This window comes from Solea solea, chromosome 3 (assembly GCF_958295425.1).
Source record: "Solea solea chromosome 3, fSolSol10.1, whole genome shotgun sequence".
Taxonomy (NCBI): Eukaryota; Metazoa; Chordata; class Actinopteri; order Pleuronectiformes; family Soleidae; genus Solea; species Solea solea.
This window is the reverse complement of record NC_081136.1, coordinates 36,651,193-36,674,083: the sequence shown is the minus strand read 5'-3', so window position 1 is coordinate 36,674,083 and position 22,891 is coordinate 36,651,193. Positions and strand designations below refer to the sequence as shown.

Here is a 22,891-nt window from a genome sequence, read left to right as displayed (position 1 = left end):
TAAATCATCCTCTCGTCCTCTTCTTTTGTCCTCCCACTCTCTCACAACCACGCACACACGCACACACGCACACACGCACACACGCACACACACACGCACACACACGCAGACACACACATCAAGTGTGAAGGTGATGAAATAGTTGGAGAACAGAGGAAATCTGTTTCTGGTGAAATTGTTCTGGACTCAGATAACTGAGCTCTTGTGATGGAGACAAGAAAAGTCTCTCTGGACTTAAACTCAAGTTTCCCGTGTGTGTGTGTGTGTGTGTGTGCGTGTGTGTCTGTGAGTGTGTGTCTGTGTGTGTGAGTGTGTGTGTGTCTGTGAGTGTGTGTCTGTGTGTGTGTGAGTGTGCGTGCGTGCGTTTAAACCTGTAGTTAAATCACTTCATGCAGCCGTTATTTGCACAAACGTGAACTCGGGTCATCACGTGTCCCTCTGTCCCTCTGTCCCTCTGTGTCCTCTCCCACAGGGATGCTCGTCTCCCATCGTGGTGAAGTTCGCCGACACACAGAAGGACAAGGAGCAGCGGCGTCTGCAGCAGCAGCTGGCGCAGCAGATGCAGCAGCTCAACAGCGCCACCACCTGGGGGAGCCTGACCGGCCTGGGCGGCCTGACCCCACAGTATCTGGCTGTAAGGAGCGCCGCCACGCCGCCCACCATCACCACCTCCTCCTCCTCCGCCCCTTACTACAGCCCAGTGGCCAACGCCGCCGCCGCAGTCAGTGCCCCGACCAAAACCACTCCACTCAAAAAAAACAAAAAAAACAAAGTCCCCACAGCTTCACGTCTTTACCTCCTGCCTTTCTTTTGTTCTTTAATTCCTCCTTCATTCCTAACGCTGTTCCCTCCTTCCTTTCATCTTCCTCTTCAGAGCGAAGAAATTAAGTCTCTGGAGACAAATTTAAGTCCAGGAACTAAATCTGCTCTTTTTAATTAATCATATTTGAATTGCAGCACATATATATATATATATATATATATATATATATATATATATATATATATATATGTGTGTGTATGTGTATGTATATGTATATACATGTATATACATGTATATACATGTATATACATGTATGGGAAGTGTTTGTGTGTTTGTAAATTCTGTGTTAAATGATATATTGTTTTCCTTAGAAAGCCAATTCAGCCATTAATCTTGTTTGTGATGCATAAATAATCCCATTAAAGGGACGGATAAGTCTTTTTTTAAGTGGCTTTATGACGTTCTCAATCACAATTCAAGTGATTTCACTGCAGCCTCGGTGAACACGTCGCTGTCAGAGGGGAAAACACCAGAGAACAAATGTATTTTAGCCACTGAACAAAAGATTCAGCTGATAAAATCTGCACCAGTTTGAGTCTGCGATGTCTTCAAGGACACGATCACGTCTTTATCTCACTGTGAGACGACAGGAAACTGGAGTTTGTAAATCACTCACTCTCCCACACCAAAGCCCAGAGAGAAAACCAGTGATTTTAACATCACACACACACACACACACACACACACACAGGAGTTGTGATGAGTTCAAATGTCTTATTTTGTCAATTTGGCTTTTAAAACTCCTTCATATGGATTTACCTGAGTAAGTGAAGACGTCGTGGACGTGGATTTGATTTGCTGAGACTTTTGTGTTTTCAATGCTAAACAGTGTTGTGAAGGTCGTGAGTGAGGACATGTCTTCAGGACGACTCTTGACAGTTTAAACACTAAAAGAAAAAGAAAAAACCTGATTTATTTTGAATCCCTTGTTCAGTTTCCTCCGCTGCAGATCAGTTTGTTTCTGTGATGAAGGGAATAATGAGATGTTAAAACAGTTTTCTGTCTGTCGGGGGGAAAAAGAAAAAAGCTTTTTCTGGACGAGAGAAAGAAATCACACACAATAGGAACAAGATGTTAATTTGCCGCTAATTCCAGTCTTTGAGGGATGAGTCTCTGACGGCGTCAGTGTTCCACTTTTGTTTTGGAATCTAATTAGTCGCTCTCAGATTATAGCTTTTCATGCTCAACTTGTCTGAAAGGATCGCGGCGGGGAACACAAACAGCGTTTGGTTCTCTGCGACAGATCCCACTTTATTAGCGGCTCATTTACTCAGACACAGTTTCTCATCTTCTTCCTTTTCTTCTGCTCTTCTCTCTTCTCGCCATCAGCTGCTCCAGCAGGCGACCTCCTCCGGAAACCTGGGAGCCTTCAGCGGGATCCAGCAGATGGCCGGTGAGTCAGAGAAAAGCCCCGGCCGCACCGCGCGGCCACCGACTCTTTGTCGGTCGTCTCGTCTGATATTTCTGCTTTTCACACAGTTTCTAAAAGAACGGCCAAAGAGCAAAAGAGATGAACTCGCGTGGTGGAGCGCAGAACGCAGAGCGGCAGAGCGAGAGAGTAGAGGGATCTTTGCCCTGAAGATTTATTAACTGTTGCTGAGATTTATCTTGATCTTTTAATGAGGCCAGACAGGAGCGATGCCCCGGGCTTTGTCAGGAAGACCATGAATCACAGGAAGCAGACGAGAGACAAGAGAAGCGCTTAGAAGTGGGTTCTTGTTGTGGAAGCGCTCGCTCTGCCGCCCGGCGCCATCTGCTGTTCACTCCGTCACCTGTGTCCTTCCACGAGTCTCTGCAGCGTCAACTGGAGATTCAACTTTAACTGTAAATCATACAATCCTTTATTTGTCTCCTCCATCATCAGGGATAGAACCTGCGCTTTCTTTACTTCCTGCGCTTTCTTTACTTCCTGCTCTTTCTTTACTTCCTGCGCTTTCTTTACTTCCTGCGCTTTCTTTACTTCCTGCTCTGACGACGTTCAGCCGATACTAACATGTGACGTCGTCTGACTGCCGGCCTCTGATTGGTCAGAGAGTGTCGTCACTGAAGAGTCGTGAGTGCGACGTCAAAGACGACACTGTCCAACTGTAGATCAAAGTTAAAAAGACTTAAAAATACCAAAATCTACTTAAAGTTCCAAAACCTACTTAAAATTCCAAAATCTACTTAATGTTCCTAAATCTACTTAAGGTTGAAAAATCTATTTATAACCCTAATCCCTCTGATTGGTCAGAGAGCTTCGTCACTGAAGACAACAATGTCTAACTGTAGATCAAAGACTTAAAAATCCTGAAAACATTAACGTTCGTCTGCAACATTTAGCAAAGCAATGACTTTGACTCCGCCCACATTGAGGAGGAGCTATGAAGTGACAGGCGGTCCTGTTCCTCACGTGACGTGTGGAGGCGTGTCTTGGAAACGTTGTCGCTCTTTTTGTGGCGCGGACGTGAAAACGAGTTAGCGTCAGAATAATCTTACGTGGTGTCACTTTAGACGCAGGTCATGTGACTCGTGCTGTTCACGGCGTCACATGTGAGCAACACTAATGAATCAATGAAGTGTGAACGTCGCCATAGAAACGTTCTGAGGCTAAACTCTGAGTCCAACTGCAGGAGAGGGAGAGAGAGGGAGAGGGAGGGAGAGAGAGCATGAGTGATTGGCAGCTGAATGACTGAGTGACATCTGGTGTGAGTCTTTAACACGACGAGCTGCAGAACTAAGAGGTTTCAATTAAAGCAATGAGTGATCAATTAGACACACACACACACACACTCTCTCTATAACCCAGTTATTTTGATCTCCTTTTCTCCGTCTAACGTTGAGTGAGAGCGAAGACTTTGACAAATGTGAGGATCTGTGTGGAGGCGTGGAGAGAAAACAGAAAACAGGGTTAGAGAAGAAGAGAGAAAAGAAAAAACAAGAGAAATAAAGGAAAATATAGGATGGAAATAAAGAAATAAAGAGGGAAGGAAATGAAAAATGAAGCAATTAAGATATATGAAACTGGAAAAGGGTGAAGAAGACGGAAAAGAACGGATTAAACAAAGAGATTAAAAAAGGTCGAGAGCAAAGACGAGAAAAGTGTAAGAAATTAAAGGGAGATTAGAGGAGGTGAGATCACAGAGAGAGGAAGAGGGAAAAAACAGATAAAAGAGAACAGAGGAAGAAAGAGCGAAGGAAATGACAGATAAAAGAGAACGGAGGAAGAAAGAGCGAAGGAAATAACAGATAAAAGAGAACAGAGGAAGAAAGAGCGAAGGAAATAACAGATAAAAGAGAACAGAGGAAGAAAGAGCGAAGGAAATAACAGATAAAAGAGAACAGAGGAAGAAAGAGCGAAGGAAATAACAGATAAAAGAGAACAGAGGAAGAAAGAGCGAAGGAAATGACAGATAAAAGAGAACAGAGGAAGAAAGAGCGAAGGAAATGACAGATAAAAGAGAACGGAGGAAGAAAGAGCGAAGGAAATAACAGATAAAAGAGAACAGAGGAAGAAAGAGCGAAGGAAATAACAGATAAAAGAGAACAGAGGAAGAAAGAGCGAAGGAAATAACAGATAAAAGAGAACAGAGGAAGAAAGAGCGAAGGAAATAACAGATAAAAGAGAACAGAGGAAGAAAGAGCGAAGGAAATAACAGATAAAAGAGAACAGAGGAAGAAAGAGCGAAGGAAATAACAGATAAAAGAGAACAGAGGAAGAAAGAGCGCAGGAAATAACAGATAAAAGAGAACAGAGGAAGAAAGAGCGCAGGAAATAAGAGATAAAAGAGAACGGAGGAAGAAAGAGCGCAGGAAATAACAGATAAAAGAATTTAGAGGTTAAACACGACGACGTCGTCGTGTTTCTGACATGAAAACATTTGTCTCTGCTGATGTTTCACGGTGTCTCTGACTCCTCCCCCCTCTCCCCGCTCCACTCACTTCTGTCTCTGAGGCAGTGAAGTGAAGGATTGTGGGAACGTGACGAAAACTAGAACGGAGGCAGAAAACACGGAAATCCAGTTTGTTTGTTTGTCAAAGAAAATCCGATCAAATCGCTCTGAGGTTTGTTTTGGTTTCGGTGATTCTGCGAGAACAGGAAGTCACGCTCAGGTGTTCACGCTTGTTACAGCGCACACACACACACACACACACGCACACGCACGCATGCACACACACACACGCACACACACACTCTGACGCTGACTGAAGCTGTAATTGAATTTAATCTGTGATGAACGCTGTCGCGTGTTTGTTTGCTGCAGATGAGACGGATCTTCGTCTTCTTCTTCGTCACGGCGTCTTGTTTGTGTGTGTCTTTCTGTGTGTGTGTGTGTGTGTGTTACCATGGTAGTGTATATACATCCAGACTGTATATACGACACATTTACCTCACATTGACACAGTGTCTCCTCCCTGTTGTGACTCTAACAAACATCATGAGTTAGAGGAAGCTTCACTGTGGTGAGACGCACTTCTGCGGACACACACACACACACACACACACACAGTCCTTAAACGCAGCACGGTGTCATGTTTACATTAAAGTGTAAAATACTCTTTTAATTTGTCTTAATTGTAATTTTTCAATCTAAACTTTATTGATTTATTTATTAACACACAGACACAAACACACTTACATCACCCTTAAATCTTTAAACCTCACACAACAGGTCAACATTCTAATACATCAATAAATGGTCCATTAATTATGATCTTAATAAGCTGAATACACTGATTTATGTTTACCAAAAACACGGGCTGAGAACATGTGGTTTCTACTTATTTAAGGTTGAAAAAGTATTCAAATATAAAGATAAGAGTGAACTGTTGGTTCTGTAGGAGCACAATCGTGGATGTGAAGGTTTTTAAAGCGAGCTTTAATCAATCTGGATTGTCAGTAAACACAGCTGCTGCGTTCACTGACTCCAGCTCACGTGGGACTTATGAGTGAAAGCAGCTTCACACACACACACACACACACACGCAGCGAGCAGCTGTTCGGAGCTGTCGTCCACTGATGACCCGGCGGCCTCGCCTCGGCCTCGCTCCCCAGGTTTGACCCCTCCCTCTCTGGCTCCTCTCTCCAGGTATGAGCGCTCTGCAGTTGCAGAATCTGGCCACTTTAGCGGCGGCGGCGGCGGCGGCCCAAAACTCAGCCAGCCCCTCCAACGCAAACCCCCTGTCCTCCAGCGCCGCCTCCCTGGGAGCGTTGGCCAGCCCAGGTAACGCCGCAGCCTGCCGGGGGCGGGGGGTCCGACGCCGGGGTGGGGGGTGGGGGTTTGGGGGGGGGCAACGGCCGCCTACGTTCTCCGCTCTCCACCGTTGCCATCACCACGCCCCCCGCACTCCACCGCCATCACTGACGCAATCACCGCCATCCTCGCTCCGCTCATGGTGTGTGTGTGTGTGTGTCACCTCCCCGCGTCCCACTGTCTTTGAACGCACCACGTCCTCACCATGTGACCCGACCATCGCCATCACGCCATCCCACGATATCCGCTCTGTATATGTGTGTGTGTGTTGTGCTTTTTTGCGTGTCAGGATTTGAGGAACGTTGTCGTCATTTGTGTGTCTGTGTGTGTGTGTTTTGTAAAAGTGTAGCGTGGCTAACGCGACGCGTAATTTCACTTCGTCAGTTTGTGCTTCTCGCTCGACTGAGATGAGATCACGCGAGCATTTGTGCGCTAACGGCGTTGAATTTCTTGTCTCGCCGTTGCTCGGAGCAACAGACGCGAGATTTGCGTCAACTCGTGTTTTTTTTTTTACCATGAAATCTGTGCAGGCAATGGTTTGATGTTGATTTGCACAAATCAACTCCGCCCACAACTGAGGCTAATGCTAGGACCCATGACAACTCACCTGGAGCTAATGCTACAGGTGATTGCGTTCATCGTAAAGTGCGAAGAACAGTTTTTTCAGGTCGCCCGGCGTCAGTGAGCCGAACTCTCGAGTACGACGGCCGTCCTCTCATGAAAACATCGCAGATATCTCCATGACGGTTGGCTTTTGCGACCTGTTTTGATCGAGTTCACAGATTTCAGTGAATTACGAGACTCTCTGCGTTCACTGTTCTCGTGAAGACGGTTAGCGTCGGGTTCAGCGAGCGACAAAAACGTCGAGTGGAGAATCACTGAGACGTTTAAATGTGAAATGAAACGCTGTAAAATAAGTTGTGACCATGTTTCACCGTCGCACTGTGTGTGTGTGTGTGTGTGTGTGTCTGTGTGTGTGTGTGTTTTGTGCTTTGGTGTTTCCTGTGTACAGATGTTTCTCAGTGTGTGTGTGTATGTGTGTGTGTGTGTGTGTGTGTGTGTGTAGTCAGTGAGAACTGTCAGAACAACCAGGTTGATGTTTGAACTAAACTGAGGTGAAATATCTCCTCCTCCTCCTCCTCCTCCTCCTTCTTCTCTTTCTTTTCTTCCTCCTCTTCCTCTTCCTCTTCCTCCTCCTCCTCCTCCTCCTCGTCGTGTTCCTCCTCGTTGCCCTCGTCTTTCGCTGCCGTCCTGCGTTTGACAAGCTTCCTGTTTCTGCTCCATCATTCTCCTCGACCTCGCTCCACCAGCCGGGTTTTTGGGTTTTTTTTCCCTCAACAGAGCATGAATACGAACACACACACACACACACACACACACACACACACACACACACACACACCTTTCTTCTGGTTAATGCTCTTGTCGCTTCCATCCCACTTCCTGTCTCCACCTCCTCTCTCTCTCTCTCTCTGTGAACGCGAGTTCCACGCTCGGCGCTGAGCGTCACGGCAGTTTGATAAATATAGACACTTCTGCACGGAGACAGGCTGCTGCTGCTGCTGCTGCTGCTGCTGCTGTTTTTCTGCTGCTGCTGTTTGTCTTTATCACACGGCGTCTTATAGAGATGGAGACGTTAAAGCGTGACATTTTATTTATGTATTTATTTTTCACCTGCTGCACTCCTGCAGTGAAACCTGACATCCTCACAAACGTGTCGCTGTGACTCAGCGTTTGTAGCTGCTGATGTTTGGAGAACGACGTGATACTTTTGTCCGTTTATTTGTCGATTATTGTCCCCGGAATGTTCAAATAAGCTTTTATTTCACTGAAGGGGAAGTTAAACGTGTTCATATCCTGTGAGCAGCTACCACGGCAGCTAGCTATGAGCCGCTACCACGGCAGCTAGCTATGAGCCGCTACCACGGCAGCTAGCTATGAGCCGCTACCACAGCAGCTAGCTATTGTAGCTGTGAGAGAATCAGTAAACCGTTATTAATAGTTAAAATAAATGATCATGTAGTGTAAAATAAGTTCAGGTAATTTGGTTAAAAAGCCGCCGTAGCTGTTAGTTATGCTCGCTGTTAGCTGCTGTAGCTAGTAGCTAGTATTGTTGCTAGCTGCGTGAACTCTGCTCAGTGCACCAGTGGTTTTTCCTTCAGAAATCAACAGATTCATCTTCAACTGTGAGAAACTCGAGCATGTGTTTGTGTTTTTTAATGTTTTCCATGAAATTGTGTGTTTCTGGGTTTTTGTCGTGCTGTAAAGAGTGAAAACATAACCTCCTCGCTCACATCTCCAGGTTTCTCAGGCGTCGCGATGAGTCATAAATAAACATAAATATAAAACACTCATTTTGCTGTAAACAGAAACGGCCTCATGTCATGTATGAAAATGTGTCTGAATAACACGTCTGTTTCTTTGTCTCCTGCTCTCCCTCTTCATCCCTCCTCTCCTCGTCCTCCCTCTCCTCCTCTTCTCCTCCAGTAGCAGGCACCACGGGCAACTCTAACGCCAGCGCCATGAACTCTCTGACCTCTCTGGGCACCCTGCAGGGCCTGGCCGGCGCCACCGTGGGCCTGAACAACATTAATGCACTAGCAGGTAGCGTCAACAGTGAGTATTCATCTTGTCATCAGCCACTGCACCTCCACCTCCACCTCCACCTCCACCCATCACACTCACACACACACACACACACACACACACTCATAATACTACTATAGTAAAGAGGAAGTTGAGGTAACGACAGGAAAGTGAAGTTTGTAAACCACTCACTCTCCCACACCAAACCTCATAGAGAAAACCACAGGAGCTGCTGGTCCTCTGCTGCCTCGTGTGGTCACTTTGTGTCACTGAAGTTAATCCAAATGTAGGATTTTAAAAGCCCAAGTGACAAAATCAGATATTTGAACTCAGTGATGGAGGCAGCAGTGGTGTGTGTGTGTGTGTGTGTGTGTGTGTGTGTGTGTGTTGTGTGTGTGTGTGTGTGTGTGTGTGTGACGTTAAAGTCCCTGGTTTTCTCTGTGGGCTTTGGTGTGGGAGAGTTAGCGGTGGACAGACTTTAGTTTCCTGTTGGAAAAGTCTGTGGATTTAAAGAGATAAACACAACTCTGACGACTAAAGTCTGGACACTCGTCGTACTCAGACCTCTGCAAACATTTAGTGACATTTCAATTTACATTACACTTCATATTTTAGTAGATTAAAGAAAGAATATGAATTCAAAACAAAAGTATAAAAACTGAGGTGACGACTCACTCACTCACTCATGTGTGTCACCGAGGTTTCATCCATTCATCCATTTGCTTCCTGGTTGTGTGCTGGGTTATGTTTGCTGTAAAAGTTGTCGTTGTGTACGTGGAAGACAAAAATCCATCTTTTTATTCTTTTTACGGTTTATTTTTCCAGATTTTCAACACAAATTTATCCAAGAATGTGCAAAAAACGCCATTAAAACACTGAAAATAACCAAATAAAGAAATGAAATATGGGATGTGAGGTCATGTGCTTGCAAAAAATTCCAAACATAGAACTTAAACATCAAAATAAGAGCAATTTATATATACATATAAAAAAAGAACTTGTGGATTCACGACAAAATGTTGCGTTTGTTTATCTGGTCGCTAACGAAAGGCTAAATGCTAACTAATGTTGAAAATCCGTGTCCGTGAAATCCGTTTAAAATCAGAACTTCCTTAAAGAGTCTGTAAAAGTTGGATTGGACACACGTCTCGTTGCCGTGGTTGCCATGACGACCCGTGTGGACGTGCGGCGTCCCGCCTCTGACCGGCGCGTGGACGCGATCTTAATCAGCTGCTGTCTTCCACCACATTATTCTCCTCTGACCTTTGAGCCGCTGTATCTGCGTGTAAATCACACACACACACACACATGTTTGTGTCTCTGTGTCCTCACCTCGTCCCCAGAAACCTTCCCCACCTTCATCACCACCATCATCATCCCCTCATTTAAACACAGCCAGGCCTTTAATTGAATTGCAAAGGTCACCAGTGCAATTATCCCTGAATAAATGACTGACCTATAATGTGAAAGCTCAGTGGTGTCATTTATTTCCGTGTGTCTGACGGTGAGACGACAGGACGCCCACGCCAATGTCACGCCAATGCCACGCCAATGCCACGCCAATGTCACGCCAATGCCACGCCAATGTCACGCCAATGCCGCGCCAATGTCACGCCAATGTCGCGCCAATGCCACGCCAATGCCACGCCAATGCCGCGCCAATGCCACGCCAATGTCAAGCCAATGCCGCGCCAATGCCGCGCCAATGCCACGCCAATGTCAAGCCAATGCCACGCCAATGCCACGCCAATGTCAAGCCAATGCCACGCCAATGCCGCGCCAATGCCGCGCCAATGCCGCGCCAATGCCACGCCAATGTCAAGCCAATGCCACGCCAATGCCGCGCCCATGCCGCGCCAATGCCACGCCAATGCCGCGCCAATGCCGCGCCAATGTCACGCCAATGCCACGCCAATGTCACGCCAATGCCACGCCAATGCCACGCCAATGTCACGCCAATGCCACACCGACCTGCGCCGCCATATTCACACGTTACCAGCAACTAATGAGCGTTTTTCTGCTGCGTTCCTTCACTCCCTCGCTCCCTCGCTCCCTCGCTGTCTCCTCGCTCCCTCACTTCCTCACTTCCTCGTTGGTCACGGGACTTCCTCGCGTTGTGTGACATGAAGCACGAGCCAATCAGATCGTGTTTATGTTCAAACAGTTTTAGAGGTCAACTGTCACTGACCAGTGACTGACTAGTAACTGACTAGTGACTGACTAGTGACTGACCAGTGACTGACTAGTGACTGATGAGTAACTGACTAGTGACTGATTAGTAACTGACTAGTAACTGACTAGTGCCTGACTAGTGCCTGACCAGTGACTGACTAGTAACTGACTAGTGACTGACTAATGACTGACCAGTGACTGACTAGTGACTGACTAGTGACTGACCAGTGACTGACTAGTGACTGATGAGTAACTGACTAGTGACTGACTAATGACTGACCAGTGACTGACTAGTGACTGACTAGTGACTGACCAGTGACTGACTAGTGACTGACTAGTGACTGACCAGTGACTGACTAGTAACTGACGAGTAACAGACTAGTAACAGACTAGTAACTGACGAGTAACAGACTAGTAACTGACTAGTAACAGACTAGTGACTGACCAGTAACCAGTCCATATCAGGACTTTGAGTTAATGTTTAATAACGGGTAAATTTCACGCCATCATACATGTTTGTCATGTTGTGTGTGTGTGTGTGTGTGTGTGTGTGTGTGTGTGTGTGTGTGCGTGCATGCATCACTGCTACATCAGCCACACTCATACTGTACTTTACTGTGTGTGTGTGTGTGTGTGTGTACAGTGAGTGAATGTGTGTGTACTAGTATTTATATCTTTATGAGGACATTTTGTCTGGTCTCACATCTTTAAAGAGCTTTTTCAGGGTTAAGACCTGGTTTTAAGGTAAGCATTAGAATTAGTTTTAGGTTAGGCTTAAGGTTAAGGTTAAGTGTTAAGGTTAAGGTAAGGGGCTAGGGTTTGCATTGTGTCTATGACGTGTCCTCACACAGATATAAAAACGAGTTTGTGTGTGTGGTTAAAAAGACAACCTTCAGTGGGGGCGCTAATGAGTAAGTGCACTCTTCTTTCTTTATTGTTGGGTTTTATGTAAAGTTGCTCAAATGCTCTCAGGTATGGCGGCTCTAAACGGAGGCCTGGGCGGCGCCGGGCTGACCAACGGCACGGCGGGCACCATGGACGCTCTGACGCAGGCTTACTCAGGGATCCAGCAGTACGCCGCCGCAGCGCTGCCCACCCTCTACAGCCAGTCACTGCTGCAGCAGCAGGGGGCTGCAGGCAGCCAGAAAGAGGGTCAGTACCACTGGCTCACCGTTTGTGTTGACCCCGGTGTCTGTTATCAGAAAAGTTCTTTTTCCTTCACTCGTGAAAATATCTGGGCTGAATATTTAAATGTATTCATCTCATTTGCATATAACGTTTATTTATTCAGATAAAATACTTCATGTGAAGCTTTTTATTTTAACACAAATTAAATAATTTAAGAATTTTACAGACTGACGACCAGAATGAAAACCTTTATAATAAAATAAACAACAGTTAAATAACATCTTTAAACATGAGTGTAACAAGGTAATATCATCATTATTATTATTATTATTATTATAATTATTATTATTATATATTATTATTATTATTATTATTATTACTACTGTATTATCATTATTATTATTATCACTATTGTTATATTATCATTATTATTATTATTATATTATTGTCATTAGTACTAGTATTATTATTATTATTATATTATCATTATTATCATTATTATCATTATTATTGTTATTATTATTATTATTATTATTATTATTATTATTATTATCATGGACATACGCAGCAGTAAAGTTATATAAAACAAGATTTGACACTTTATAAATGATAATATTAACAGTATAAACCGTGCTATCATAACTTCATTTATTTGGTCATCAATATTTTGTATTTAAATGTAAGACGGGGCCAAATGAAACCCTCAGGCGGGCCAACTTTGGCCCCCGAGCCCCACTTTGGGCAGAAATAAATCATGTGAGCTTCGTGCATCATGTGTAGAATCATCTGTTTTCTAAAGATTCTGACCATTATTTACGTTTATTCAGAAAATGTTGATCAAACGCCGGAATGTCGACGTTCTCAAAGTTCCACAAACTACATTTATTCAGTTTGAATGATTTTGTGACGGCGCTGTTTGTGGATATAAATCCTGTGGTTCCCAAACACTGGGCCAGGGACCCACAGATGGCTCGTGGGAGAGTTTTTTTTTTGGTGTATTGGATTTTTCCAACCTTTAAGCTCAGATTTACGTGCGTATTCTTTAAATAACGTCGATCATTTCTAAAATATTTGTGGCTGAAATGAGTCACGACGTTGTGGAAACGCCGCTCTGTCCCAGAGCTTCAGTTCAGAATAGAGGGAAGATTCAATGGATGTGTCGGGCTGATTAGCATATGTGTGTGTGTGTGTGTGTGTGTGTGGGGGGGGGCGACCTTTGACCCTGGCAGAGAGCGGATGAAAACACGGGGAACTCGTCGTCTCTCTGAAAGAGCGGAAACACAATAATCACACATTCATCTTTGTGTTTAATCCTCGCTGCATTTGCAGAACGTTGTTTAAAAGCAACAACAAACTCAAGGTCAGCTGATGTTGTGCCGCGGAGCGTCGTGCTTCAGCTCCGTTCCCATGACGACCTGTTTTTTTTGTGTGTTTGTTTTGAATTGATGCTGAAATGAAAAAACGCCGCTCTGTGTCTCCCCCTGCTGCCGCTGCCAGGTCCTGAAGGTGCCAACCTGTTCATCTACCACCTGCCGCAGGAGTTCGGAGACCAGGACATCCTGCAGATGTTCATGCCTTTCGGGAACGTGGTCTCCGCCAAAGTCTTCATCGACAAACAGACAAACCTTAGCAAGTGCTTCGGTACGACACTCACGTGAGCCGCGCTCGGGTCACATGATCACTTTAAATAAAACGTAAACGTGGACTTTGAAAACTCAAGCTCTCCAAAATCATGGTGCATTCAGGTGAACAGGGATTTTATAATCCACACCAAACCTTTACTCGGCTAAAAGGCTTTTGCTGATTTTCATTTTTTACATTCAGCGCAGAGTGAAGCACGCGATATAGTAGGATTTTGGGATTTTATCGGATTCTACATTTTTGTCTGACCCAGGGATTTTTGTATCGGACCGATACTGACCGATACCGACCGATACTGACCGATACTAACCCATACCTAAGTAAAACTTGTTTTAATTTGGAAACGTCAGTCTACGAGTAAAAGTAGAACATTTACTTTTATGCGTAACGTGCTGCAGAAATGATGGTGTTTTGTGCGTAGCGTGTCGCAGAAACGTTGTTCTTTTATACGTAACGCGTCGCAGAAACGACGCTCATTTACGCGTCATGGAAACATCAGTCTTTTATGCGTAACACGCCACAGAAATGTCCGCCTTATACGCGGGTCACACTGCAGAACCGTCTGCCTTTTACGTGTAAAGCTTTGCGGAAATGTCTGTGTTTTATGCGTAGCGTGCCGCATAAACGTCATTTTTTACGCGTAATACGCCACGGAAACGTCAGTCTACGAGTGAAAGTAGAACGTTTACTTTTTAAATGTCGGTCTTTTACGCATAAAGCGTTGTGAAAATGGCGGTCTTTTGCACGTAACGCACCGTGGAACCGTCGGCCTTTTACAAGTAAAGCTTTGCGGAAATGTCGGCCTTTTGCGCGTAACGTGCCATGGAACCATCGGTCTTTTACGCATAAAACGTTGCGGAAATGTCGGTCTTTTACGCATAACACGCCGCGTAACCGTCGGCCTTTTACGCGTAACCGTCTGTCTTTTACGCGTAACTCGCCACGGAAACGTCTGTCTTTTATGAGTAACACGCCATGGAACCGTCTGTTTTTTACACGTAAAGCTTTGCGGAAATATCGGTCTTTTGCACGTAATGCGCCATAGAACTGTCGGTCTTTCCGCGTAAAGTGTTGCGGAAATGTCGGTCTTTTACGCGTAACGCACCACGGAAACATCGATCTATGCGTGTTTTCGCCAGAGCAACTGTGGAATGAATGCATGATTTTGATTTTGATGATTTTGTGGATGCAAACTTTTAACGTAAGCGTTCTGCTCCTCAGGCTTCGTCAGCTACGATAATCCCGTGTCGGCGCAGGCAGCCATCCAGGCCATGAACGGCTTCCAGATCGGAATGAAGCGGCTGAAGGTTCAGCTCAAACGCTCCAAGAACGACAGCAAACCGTACTGATGTTAGCGTTAGCGTCTTTCTGCTGCACACGTTAGCTCTGCTAGGGTAAGTCCTGAGAAACCAACAAAAAACAACAACAGCAAAACGAGCCACGACCTCTTTACACAGGGACACACACACACACACACACACACACACACGCCTTGTTTTTATTCTTGTTTTTCTTTTTCAGACTGCGATTATTATTATTATTATTATTATTATTATTTATTACAGTTTTTATTTTTTGACACATGAACGCTTCCATTGCCGTCATTCCTTTGTGCATTTTTTCCAAGAAAGAAAATATCTTGGGTAGCTTTTTTTTAAAAAAAAGTCTGTTCAAAACGCATTTAAATATCGTTATTTATCATTTTTTTAGTTTAGAGTCAGAACTGAGGAACGAACTAAAGGAGCCATGAGTTTGATTTCCATTTTTCTCCCTTCAATGTGAACCTGACGCTTCGTGAAAAGGTTCTTTTCTTTTCTTTTCTTGACTTTTTGTTTTACTTTTGACGCACGATGATATGCACACTCGCCCTTTGACCTCCGCGGCGTTGGCCGCCGCTGCTTCTCCACAAACAAAGAAAAAAAAAACGCTGCACACCTGAGCGAAGGCTGCTAATGTGTTAGCGGCAGTTACACTCGTTCACCACCAGGGTGCGCACACACACACACACACACACACAGCTGCATCTTTTTATTTACGAGAAAATCAAAAAAACGTTTTTATTTTATTTTGAAAGACAAATATAAACGAGTTCTTTGTTTTCCGGCTCAGATCACGTCAGTCGTCGTTGTGCGATGACGACTTTTGTGACGACAGCGTGAAGATTTTCAAAATAAATGTCCAGAATTTGATTCATTAACGAGAAGAATAATGAAAATAAAAAAAGAGTTTATGGGTTTTTTCGGGGGTTGAACTGAAAATACTTGATGTTTGTTGAAAGATTTAAAAAAAAAAAAGAAAAGACGAAGAATTCAAATAGAAAAGCCTGTAAATGTTATTTGTAAAAAAGCAGTTCTATTTTTCTACGACATTTTTACCGCCTCAGATTTAGAGAAGAAAAAAAACGGATTTTATTTATCGTTAATTTATTCAAACGTTTATTTGGACGAACGATTAAAAAAACAAAAGTCAACCCTCATGGAAAAGTCTGGGTGTTTTTCATGTTTTTTCTTTTGTCCCCGCCCCCAGAAATGGCAGACAGAAAACTCCGCCCCATTTAAGCCACAACATTCAAACACTCGTCCGTTTGCTGTCCGTCATCATCCTTCCTTCCTTCTCTCTCTCTCTCTCTCTCTCTCTCTTTTCTCCTATTTCCACCTTTTTTCCTCACGTTTTGTATTATTTTTTGTTTTTTGTTTGTCTGTAGCTCCGCCCCCCTCCACCGCTGACCCTGACTACCCCGCCCCCTTTTTTAAAAAAAAATTCTTTATTTTCTTTTCTTTTTTTAAAATGTAAAAACAAATGAAAAAAACATCCATCGGGGATGGGATGGATTAACGCTTTGGGTGCTCTGTGTTTCTGTTGTTGTTGTTGTTGTTGTTGTCATGTGTATATGAGTGAATGAGTGAATGAGTGAATGAATGAATGAGTGAGTGTGTGTGTTGTTGTCGTTGTTGCCTGTTACTATAGAACTATAACATTAATATACTTTTATATAGAAACCTAAATTTAAAGCTAAATATTGCCATTTAAATCCTTGTTGTGTGTTTGTTGTTCCTCGTTGTTGTTGTTGTTGTTTTGATACAAACAATGCTGTAGTGTTGTGTTGCTCTGTGTGTGTAACTCTCTCTCTCTCTCTCTCTCTCTCTGTTTTTCTTTCCCTCTTTTAGAACAAACCATCTCCATGCCTGTTAGCTCATCGTTTGCCTAGCATGTCTCCGTCTCCGTGGCGTCCAAACAAACAAACAAACAAACAAACAAACAAACTTTACACAAAGACACAAAAATAAACCCCGCCCCCCTCACCACCTCCACAACAACAAAAACAAACAAAGTGTCGCCATCGTCGTGGTTTTTTTTCCGAGATCACCTGCTCATAACCTGGCTCCGCCTCCTCCTCCTTTGTCGCCGCCCACTCACCTTTTTTGGATTTAACCTTTTTTTCTTTCTTTTGTGTTTTTTTTTTCTTGCATGTGACCTCATTTTGAATCTGTTTTGTGGGAGGGGTTTTCAGGGAGGGGGCGGGGCCAAGGGAGAAAACAGAATCAATGTGAAAAATAAAGATTTAAAAGCCACATTCGTACGAAGAAAAAAAAACACACAAAAAACTAAAGACTGAGATTTTTACGGAGAAATATTTGTTGTTTTTTTGGAGAAAGAAAAAAAAAGTGACTTCCATTCAGTATTGATTTTTACTTTTCTTCTTCTTCTTCTTTGTTTTCTTTTTTTTCGTCTTCATTTAAAGTAAACTTGAAAGTTCGCGACGGGAATTGGCGCGTGGCCTCGCTTCTGGCGCCCGACGACAAACAAACAAACAAACAAACAAACAAACAAACAGGAAACAGAGGGCGGGGCCAGAAGCGCCGTGCACCAGTTTCCCGGAGAAAATAAGACTACTTCCGCACAGTTTTGAATAAAAACTGTCTGATCAATATTAGACTCTCTCTCTCTCTCAGAGCGCTCTAATGGTTTTTACATTTTTCAGGCAGTGTAAAGTTTTTTGATAAGGCCATTTTAAGTGGCTCTGTTTCTCATTCAAAGTCTATATATAGAACCACTTTTTTCTAGAGTAGTTTCAAGGTAAAAACGACAAAAAAAAACAAATAAATAAGAGACATTTGCCCTGTTTGAGGGGGGAGAAATGCTACCTAACCTGTGTCACCTTTTGCTGAACTGACTCACAGACAGACAGACAATCCGTGGTTTAAATGCACATGATGATGAAATGACCTATATTTTCTACTGTTTAAATGTATAGAGGAAAAACAAAGAGGAAAAAAAAACAAACGAGTAAAAAAACCAACTACGATTTACCTGTAACCCGCGTTAACGTCGGTGCTTCTCGTGAGTTTAGTCTTAAATGTCATGTTTTCTCCACAGAAGACGTAAAAAAATCAGTTTACTTGAACAATAGACAAAAAGCCTTTCGTAGAAAAAACACTTTCTTATTTTTACTTTTTTTTAAGGAGTCCCTATTTGCTAATTGTTTTTGTTTTGTTTGTTGGTTCATTATTAGCTTCTATGAAATTCCTAAAAAAAAATATATAAATATAAATCTATATCTATATCTATATATATACATACATATATATATATATGAAAATGTCAGCTTGTGAAGCATCAATGTCATTATGATTTTAGATTTTTTTTTTATTCTCTCGTGGGAAACAATATTTAGGTGTGTTTTTGTTGTTTGGGCAAAAAATGTCTTAAAATAAATGAAAATAATAATAATAAGAAAAAAAAAAGGAGAATCCGTGGAGTTTAGTGCCAAATCCTGAAGGTACTTCCTGCCGAGCGTCCGTGTATTTCTTGTGAAAATGATTTGATAACATGGGTATTTTATTATTAAGTGTTTTGTATGGATCCTCATATTTAAAACAAACAAAAAAACTATAGATTTAAAAAAAAGAGTTTGTTAACTTGCTATTCTGTGGTCTTGTTGCCTGAAAAATGTCAATGTTTGCTTTTATTTTTCCTGTTTTTTCTTTGTAAAGATGTAAAAAAAAAATGTGTCACATATATATATATGAATATATATCTATACACACACGCACACACACACACACACATGGACACACGCGCGCCTCACAGTTTACTTTGTTGTTGTGCGCGAGAGCCTCTGAGCCGACCACGCCTCGACAGCGACCGCTGCGGCCCGCCTCCGCGCACACACGCGCACACACACGCACACACACACACACGCGCACACACGTACGAGGATCACGCACTGATATTTTTAGCCATTGTACAGCCGTTTACTCATCAAAGCCTTACCACAGATCTTTGCACTGCTGTTCTCTCGATGTATCGCACACACACACACACACACACACACACACACACACACGTGTCAGGCTTCAGTGTTTGTGGTTTTATTTCCTTCTTTTCTCTGAGAGTTCGTACGCGAAGCCTTATTCTCTCCAGACTTCTCTTATTTCTTTGTGTGTGTGTGGGGGTGAGAAACCTCCTGATTTGTAGCCGGCGGGCGTTTGTCGCGTTTGTCGCGTTTGTCGCGATCATTAACTTCTCAGACGACGTCGGCTTTCATGATGTAAGCACAGAGCAAGACGCGTTTGCTCGTCCACAAACACGCCGCCGTTCTGTTTGAGGAAAAAGAAAAAAAAAGCACATCGTTGCGGGAAAGTCGCGATAAAAGTCGCGATAAAAGCTACGTTTGATTTAAACCTCGTTTTTCTTCACGTGTGAGTCTCGTGGGCCAAAACAAAATCACGTTCAGATGCCAAAGTGTGTTCTTTCTTCACAGTCGAGCCGTTTACATGGCACAGCGTTGTCACGAGTCAATTCAGCTGACCCCGCCCCCAAACCCCTCGTTCTCCTCCTCCCAAAACGCCGCCTCGTTTACGGTCTGCAAAAAAAAAAGCAGCATTATTTTCTACTGAAGCTCACCAGTCGCCTTAACCAGTGTTAGCGGAGGAGACGTCCGTCCGTCCGTCCGTCCGTCCGTCCAGGTTCCACTTCCGTGTACAGTCACACTCTGGATTTTTCCGCCATTTCATCATCTGGAGTGTAGTTTCCTGTTGATGAAGAAGAAGATGAAGAAGAGGAGAGAAAACAAAGCGCTCTCCGCCTGGTTGTTGTCTCCCAGGCTAACCGGGGTTATTAGAACCGCGGCCGCGTGCGGGGGGAGGCGTCTTATTGGAAGAGCGACAGGGGAAATAAAGCGCTCGTCGTTGGTCGGGGTGAAGGAAGGGTCGCGGCGGCCGGAAACAAAAACAACAACGCCAGAGACGAGACCGAGGCAATACCGGCTTTCATTATCGTCTCCAAGACCAAAAGTTTTTATCATCTCATGAAGGGAGGCTCCAAGACTTTACCACACACACACACACACACAAGCAGTGCCATAATCACCAGCGGCGCCTGCAGTTCGGACTTTCTCCACACGAGCTTCAGCGGACGTCGGAGCGCGAGGGTACGGGAATTCTCCAGGTTAAAACTCAGCCGTTCACCTCTGTAGATGTAATATATGCTAAACCTGTGGTTCTCAAACTGTGGTACGAGGGTTCCCTCGGGTACTCGATGGCGAGAGAATGAATCTGCTCGCTCTGTTTACGCCGCTGTAAGCTAACGTTATATTTTCCTCCGCTGGTTCTCGTGTAAAAGAGTTTGAGAGGCGCTGAACAACGACGACACGTAAATCAGACAATCGTCGTTTTATCGTAAAAGTGGTGGATAGCCTGAGGCACGCTAACGGGCTAACAGGCTAACGTTTTACCGGCTCTTCAGAGATCCAGAGGAAGAACAAACACAAGCAACAGATTTAATCACGGACTCAGACTAGATTTACACACTGCCGCATTGCTAATGCTAACGTAAGGTTACCAGATTGTAAAGATGAATTTGAACAACAATAATAATAATAATAATAATACTAATGATGATGATAATAATAATACTAATAATAATGATAATAATAATAATAATAACAACAATAATGTCCTCTCCACCTGTTTACAAGCGCAGTTACGTTCAGCCAGAGAAGTTTCACGATATATCGGTTGATATGTCCGTGGGTTTAAAATGACATGTTTGCTCAGTATTTGCGTTTCACGGAATCCGCGCTACGTGACGGACGTCTGGAGCTCTTGAGAGGGTGAACACGCGCAGAGCTACCGCTCATCTGTGGCTAATGCGAGAGCTAGCTACGTGTTTCACTTTTACTCTGAACCCCTTTCGTCCGTGTTGTTCTTTTGGGAGAATGTCGGATCGCGTCTCATGCCCGGAGCGACTGACACTTGTCGTGTTTGTTTTAAATTCTGGAGAAAATCCGTACCCGATCTTTCGCAGATTTCCCGTCAGAAATCGGTTTGGGGAAAGACCCGGACGAAGAGGCGTCGCAGACCAATCCAGTTTTCTGCGTCGCTTTCATGTCGGAGAACAAAGTAATTGCACAAGTCGTCGCCTCACAACTCTCGCACAACTTTTCTTCGTTGAATGTGGAGGCTAGCCGCCAAGTAGCCGCCATTTTAGGTGTCCCGTTAAAACAGGAAGAGGAAGAAGCTGCCAAATGGCGGTGAGTTGCACACGGCCTTTCGTCTTTGTCTGGACGTGGAAGCACAAGCGGGTCGCAGACGCGGGGTTTCCGTGGAGCGCCTCGGCTCAGGGGCTGTCGCCGCCGATGCTCGTCGTAAATCTCTCTCTATCTCGTCACTGTTTCACTTCTCTGTTCTCCTGCTTTTCTTAATTATCTTAAGTGCTATTTATCAAATGAAACAATGAAATCAGAAAGAACAAAAAAAACACGTTGAACTTGTTGTTTCTTTGCATTATGGCTTATGTCAAAAAGAAATGTTTCGTGTGTTTCCGTGCCGTAAAAAAAAAGCTTGTTGTCTGTAGAAATGATTTTTCCTTTTTCTTCTTCTTCTTCTTCTTGTTGTTGTTTTTCTCTGTTTCTTTTCGATTCTCAGAGTTTTCTTTTTTGTTTTCCAGTAGTTTAAAGAGTTCTTGTCTCGAGAGAAGCCAAAGTTGATGCATTTCAGTGGATCCTGTGAGTGTGATGTATGTTTGTTTGACAACACGTGGAGAAAATCTGTCACTGGACGGGATTTAAAAAGTACAAAAAAATGCAGGCTTTCCTATTTCTACAACTGATTGTACTTATGCATTTTGTACCAGTGGAATTTTTTATACTGGAGATTAAAGGATACAACAAAAACATCTTAGACAAACCCGCGTCTGGCCTTGTGGTGTGGCCTGACCCCGACTGACCCCGACTATGATTTCTAGCTGGCATCGAGAAAAGTTGGCTTTTGATAACAAGATTTTCTAGAAGATCTTTGGCTTTATTTCTTTCACTTCTTTTTCCTCACTGGAGTGTTGTTTCCTTCTTTCTTTCTTTCTTTCTTTCTTCAGAGAGTAGGTGAGTGTCAGAGATTTTCTTTCTTTCTTTCTTTTATCTTTTTGCTTTATAAATAGTTGAAATAGCGAGTTTTTGTCGATACAACCGCGCTAAGTTTCATTTTGACTTCTGTATTTGTGCCGTCTAACACGATAAGACAATTATTAGAAAAAGAAGGAATAGAAATATTTAGTCACCTTCAGTGGATTAATGTATTAGTTTAATAAAGAGATCAGCTCCTTAGAAAAGTTCTTTATTTTTTGATTTTTGACCTTTTTTTGTTGGGTTGCTCTTAGCTGTTTGGATTTTGCGGTTTCTCTGTCCTTCTCTGTGAACTAACTGTGTAGCTGAAGCAGTCAGAGTTATTTTTGTAAACGTATGTTCTTGTGTGATGCAGTTTTTTGCTTCTGTCTCCTATATTAAACCATTTTTCCTAATACTCGTCTCTCTCTGTGTTGTTATGTTCCAGTCTGATGTCGTGCTGTTTCACAACCCGTTCACTCTTCCTTCTCTTTCCGCTCTTTTTCCTCTTCTTCCTCTTCTTCCTCTTCTTCCTCTTCTTCCTCTTCTTCTTCTTCTTCTCTTTCATGCTCATGTCGGTGTGTTTTTGTTTTTTTTACCACGTAGTAAAGTTAACTCCACTCACTAAACATGGTAAATATACATATCCAGGTGTTTTGTATGTATATTACTGTGGAGCCCAAGTCGCTGCGTGACACTCGACAATGAATCAGCAAAAAAAACAACACGTTAGTTTGTTTTCTCCTAGCTTGAAGAAGTAATTTGACATTTTGGGAAACTTTACGGAACTAACTTACTTACGTCAGTAACTAAAGTTACGTATTAACGTAACTAAGCTGTGTTCAGGCTAAATGCTCTAAGCTAGCCTTAGCCAGCTGGCTAACACCGATCTGTTTTGTTTTCTTGGCCGATTTTCGTCCCGTAGCA

The 22,891-nt window shown here is 43.5% G+C and overlaps 1 protein-coding gene across 25 annotated transcripts in view; it reads left to right on the top strand.

The window, feature by feature from the left end:
- The window catches only part of celf2 (cugbp, Elav-like family member 2), a 180,862-nt gene extending 158,480 nt beyond the window's left edge, over positions 1-22,382 (top strand). For 4 of the 25 annotated variants that reach the window (XM_058623872.1, XM_058623873.1, XM_058623865.1 and 1 more), the window contains 8 exons: positions 473-721; positions 2,153-2,216; positions 5,893-6,027; positions 8,545-8,673; positions 11,770-11,967; positions 13,441-13,584; positions 14,806-14,978; positions 16,752-22,382. In XM_058623872.1, the coding sequence (XP_058479855.1) occupies positions 473-721; positions 2,153-2,216; positions 5,893-6,027; positions 8,545-8,673; positions 11,770-11,967; positions 13,441-13,584; positions 14,806-14,933 (1,047 nt within the window). In that variant the 3' untranslated portion in view covers positions 14,934-14,978; positions 16,752-22,382. The remainder of the gene's footprint in view (positions 1-472; positions 722-2,152; positions 2,217-5,892; positions 6,028-8,544; positions 8,674-11,769; positions 11,968-13,440; positions 13,585-14,805; positions 14,979-16,751) is intronic. The other 21 variants (XM_058623867.1, XM_058623866.1, XM_058623869.1 and 18 more) reach the window with 21 other exon arrangements.
- The last annotated feature ends 509 nt before the right edge of the window (positions 22,383-22,891 follow it).